The sequence below is a fragment of the Rhagoletis zephyria genome, unplaced genomic scaffold (genome assembly GCF_001687245.7).
Source record: "Rhagoletis zephyria isolate East Lansing unplaced genomic scaffold, Rhagoletis_zephyria_1.1 Rzeph_scaffold_11258, whole genome shotgun sequence".
NCBI lineage: Eukaryota > Metazoa > Arthropoda > Insecta > Diptera > Tephritidae > Rhagoletis > Rhagoletis zephyria.
In genome coordinates, this window is record NW_016168335.1 from 11,109 (window position 1) to 16,378 (window position 5,270).

The 5,270-nt window shown below is 45.2% G+C and overlaps 1 protein-coding gene across 1 annotated transcript; it reads left to right on the forward strand.

Moving 5' to 3' along the window:
• The first annotated feature begins 516 nt into the window (after window positions 1-516).
• Window positions 517-2,153, forward strand: LOC108376960 (uncharacterized). Its single transcript, XM_017633221.1, has 2 exons — window positions 517-1,957; window positions 2,051-2,153. Exon 1 carries the CDS (start codon window positions 1,040-1,042, stop codon window positions 1,895-1,897), a length of 858 nt encoding a protein of 285 aa, XP_017488710.1. The 5' UTR covers window positions 517-1,039; the 3' UTR covers window positions 1,898-1,957; window positions 2,051-2,153.
• Window positions 2,154-5,270: the final 3,117 nt, after the last annotated feature.

Consider the following 5,270-nt stretch of genomic DNA (forward strand, 5'->3'; position numbering starts at 1 on the left):
GCAAAGGCAATTGCAAAACCTTGAGTAATTGCCAATCTTTTTTGCAGATGACCAGTGAGGATCGGTGGAAAAAATTTAAAGCCTTAAAACTCTGTTTCTCGTGGCTCAAAAAAGGTCATCGCGTGCAGCAATGCCTTTCCCGTAAGCATTGTAGAACAAACGAGTGTCAAAGAGTACACCATCAATTGCTCCACGCAGATTTTGCTGATGCGTCTTCCGGACGACGCGAATCAAGGGTGAACTCATCACCCGTCTCAATTGTGGCAAATCCGACTACACCGCAACAGACCGAACACCGAAATTGCCTTGCCGACTGCAGCTCCGATAAAGTGCTCTTTCAAATTTTGCCAGTCAAATTGTATGGGCGAGATAATGTTATATCCACGTACGCATTCGTCGATGATGGAGCAAATGTATCGATGATTGACCGCGATCTTGCCTTAAAACTTGGAATTCGTGGCAAAGCAGAAATATTGGAGCTGCAGTGGTTGAACGAACNCCATCACCCGTCTCAATTGTGGCAGATCCGACTACACCGCAACAGACCGAACACCGAAATTGCCTTGCCGACTGCAGCTCCGATAAAGTGCTCTTTCAAATTTTGCCAGTCAAATTGTATGGGCGAGATAATGTTATATCCACGTACGCATTCGTCGATGATGGAGCAAATGTATCGATGATTGACCGCGATCTTGCCTTAAAACTTGGAATTCGTGGCAAAGCAGAAATATTGGAGCTGCAGTGGTTGAACGAACAAAGAAATACGCAAAAAACGGAGCGAGTGAAATCGACTCCGAAAAGTACGAGTTGTCAAACGTTTTCACATCGACAAATTTATCATTACCAATTGAGAGTTGCCATATTGGTGAGTTAACTAAATCGGGTAAGAATTCACATCTTTTGGGTGTACAAATTCCAAACTACACAGATGTTAAGCCAGAGGTAATTTTAAGTCTTAATCGTGCTTTCCAGACGGTGCCAATGGAAACTCCACTGCAGCCTTGTGAAGCCGGACCAATCGCAGCCAAGGTTAGGATGGATGATTTACGGTTCAACTAATGAAATGCCGTCATCGCATTCATTTCGCGCACTGCATTATAGAACGTTTCCCGAGAGCGAAGACCCCACATACAAACTACATGCGATGATGCAAAGTTACTTCGACGTAGAGTCCTTTGGCATCAAGGCAGATGCTAAGAAATTGATACCCAAAGCTGATGAGCGCGCACTGTCTATTTTGGAAGCAAAAACGAAACGAGTTGGCGGTCGTTATGAGACTGGCCTTTTGTGGCGGGAGGACGTGCCCCCGTTTCCTAATAGTTACCATATGGCTCTAAATCGATTAAAGAATGTTGAGAGGAAAATGTCCAAGGACGAAGTCTTCGCCACCGAGTATCGCGCCAAAATCAGTGACTATTTGAAAAAAGGCTATCCGAGGAAATTATCATCTGCCGAAGCTTCGCAAGTAACTAATAAAACCTTTTATTTACCACATTTTGGGGTTAGGAATCCAAATAAAAAGGGAATACGCCTCGTTTTCGACGCAGCAGCAGAAGTTCAAAATATGTCATTGAACAAAGCTCTGCTCTCAGGACCAGATATCAACAACTCATTAATTTCTATACTATTAAAATTTAGGCAAGCTCCAATCGCAGTCTGCGGAGACATTAAGGAGATGTTCCACCAAATTATAATTACCGCAGAAGACAGGGACAGTCAGCGATTTCTCTGGAGGGACGGAGATCCATCTAAACAGGTGGAAACCTTTAGGATGGAGCGAATGATCTTTGGGTCTATATGTTCGCCTACAATACGTCAAAAATGTCAACGCGAAGAACTTTGTTACAGAATGTCCTCGCGCCGTGCACGCCATTATCGAAAGACACTACGTGGATGACTACGTTGATTGTTTCCAATCGGAACAAGAAGCTCTTATCGTGGTGCCGCAAGTTATTCGAGCTGCGCAATATCATCTCTAACTCCGAAAAATTAAAAGTAGCATGTGGCATCGCCGCCAGCAACGACTGCAAGGTATGCATTGACAGAGAGNCATTCATCGCAAAGGGGAATTCGAGCTGCGCAATATCATCTCTAACTCCGAAAAATTAAAAGTAGCATGTGGCATCGCCGCCAGCAACGACTGCAAGGTATGCATTGACAGAGAGAATATTAGGAATGCACTGGCTGTCAAAAACTGATGTTTTTATTTACATTTTGAAATTAAATAAAGTGCCAGAGGAAATAATTATGTGTGCTAGAAAACCGACTAAAAGAGAGATGCTAAGCCTAAATATGCCGATTTTCGACCCGTTTGGTTTCCTGTGCAATTTTATGATTAGCTCAAAAGTGTTGATGCAGGAGGTGTGGAAAGCTGGCGTGGAATGGGACCAGNCGATTTTCGACCCGTTGATTTCCTGTGCAATTTTATGATTAGCTCAAAAGTGTTGATGCAGGAGGTGTGGAAAGCTGGCGTGGAATGGGACCACCCGCTACCTGATCGACTTTATTTGAAGTGGAAGATGTGGATGCACGAGTTGCCAAAGTTGGAGCAATTCCAGATTCAGCGTTGTTATCTGCATAACTTTGAAAGCATCCCCGTGGATTTGCATATTTTCTCGGATGCAAGTGAAGAGGCGATGGCGGCTGTTGCGTACTGGCGAATGGTAATTGACGGTAAGGTCACACTCAGTNTTGCTTACTGGCGAATGGTAAATGATGGTAAGGTCACACTCAGCTTTGTTATGGCGAAATCAAGTTGCACTCCTACGCGCTATCATACCGTTCCGAAGCTTGAGCTGCAAGCTGCGGTCATGGCATCGCGGTTAAAAGAAACCATTTTACAAAGTCATAGCAAAGTGATCAATAGTTTTTATTTTTGGGCCGATTCGCACACGGTTATACGATGGATAAGAGCGGATCATCGACGATACAAGCAGTATGTAGGCAACAGAGTGGCAGAAATTTTGGAGAACAGCAACATTGCAGACTGGCGATGGTGTCCGGGTACTCTGAACCCAGCCGATGAAGCAACTCGCGCAAGGTTCCCAGCGAAATATATGGTAGACGGACGATGGAAAAATGGTCCAGATTTTTTACTAGAAGATGAAAGTTCATGGCCCAATGAATCATTAATAGTCAACGTTAAGGATAGCAGCGGGGAAGAGCTACGCAGCAAGCACACAATGTTGATCGCGCGGCAGGTTTGTAGCATAATCCCGAATTGTAATCGATTTTCAAATTATTCAGGGCTAAAGCGGACTGTGGCTTGGATATATCGTTTTGTTCATAACTTACTGAGAAGCACTCAAAACAAACCGTTGCTAAATGGTGAGCTGACCACTGATGAAGAGCGCCAGGCGGAAATACGTCTCTGCAGATTTTTGCAAGAAGATGCATTTGCAGATGAACTTGCTGACATAAGGCAAAAGGAAACAGTTTCGGCAAGCAGTACGGTAAAGATGCTGAGTCCTTTCATCGGCCCGGATGGTCTGCTGCGAGTAGGCGGAAGGATTACCGGGGCTACGTGCCTATCAATCGAAGCCAGACAACCAATACTGTTGCCGACTACGCATCGGGCCACGCGCTTGCTTGCTGAAAATTATCATGCAAAATTCCTGCACATCAACGTTGCAACAGTGATGAGTGAAATCCGGCAAAGGTTTTGGATTCCTGCGCTCCGAAGACTATTAAATAGTATACAGTCACGATGCCAAGCGTGTCGCTTTAGACGTGCCAAGCCTCAACAGCCGCAGATGGGCAATTTACCAGCGGATCTGTTAACACCTTACATCAGGCCCTTTTCTTATACCGGACTAGATTTCTTCGGGCCAATTAACGTCACCATTCGACGGCAACGAGAGAAGAGGTGGGTCGCACTATTTACTTGCCTCACTGTGCGTGCTATCCATCTCGAAGTGGCGACTGACCTATCGAGCGATGCGTGCCTGGTATGCCTAAGGAACTTCATGAATAGAAGAGGAGTGCCCGTGTTGATAAGGAGTGACAATGGCACCAACTGTGTGGGCATTGAGAAAGAGCTTAAGGGTGAGTGTTCGTTTTTGGACAATTCTTCTTGGATTTCAGGCTTGACCTCGTTGGGCATCCGTTGGAATTTTAATACGCCAGCAAATCCAAGCGAAGGTGGTGCATGGGAAAGGCTGGTCCAATCCGTGAAGACAGCGCTACGGATGATGTTGCGCGAACAATCACCACGCCTCGAAACGTTGCAGAGTTTTCTAATTGAGGCTGAGAACATGATCAACGCCAGGCCCTTGACACGCCTACCTGTAACACCAGAGGAACCGGAGCCACTGACTCCTAACCACTTTTTGCTTGGATGTCCCAACTCGACGCAGACGCCTGCTCCTTTCGAGCCACGTCTGATGTGTCTACGCAAGCAGTGGCGAGTGGTCCAGAATCTCAAGAATGGCATGTGGCAACGGTGGATACGGGAATATTTGCCCGACTTAACACGACGGACAAAATGGTGTTTGCCAGTAAAGCCACTCCAGCCAGGGTGCCTGGTTTTAATCTGTGAAGCTGAAACTCCAAGGTCGCAGTGGAAGAGAGGAAGAGTCTTGGAACTACACTACGGCCAAGACGGCGTTGCTCGGTCCGCTCACATCGCTACAAGCAGCGGTACTTATCGTAGGCCTGTTTCGAAATTGGCAGTTCTTGATGTCGAGGCGAATGCAGACGGTGGTGAAGCCTCCCCAACCGGGTCAGTTCACGGGGGTGGGGATGTCGATGATGGCAACCCAAGAAATGTTGCTGAACAAAAGTAGCGGACGCCAACGATTGCAGACATAGTTATGGACAATTTATTGGACAATACCGTGATGGAGCTAAAGAAACACCTTAACATTGACATTAAATTTATGGTTAAATATGTGGACGACATTTTTGCTATTGTAAGAAGAAACGACGTGGATATAATTTTAAAAACATTCAACGAATACCATCCTAAGCTACAATTCACTAATGGAATCAGAAACGAATTCCCGCATCCCATTCCTAGACGTCATGATTCATAAGAAAAACGACTCCATACTACTTGACTGGTATTCGAAACCCAGATCCGGTCGCATAATTAATTTCATGTCTTCGCAACCCTTAAAATATAAAGTGAACACCGCAAAAAAGCTAGTCCATAAAATACTAACAATAAGCCACGCACAATTTAGAGACACAAACATTAACAGAATAAACAGAATTCTCACTAACAACAACTATCCGCACCACCTAATACAAAGTTTACTCAAACAAAAAAT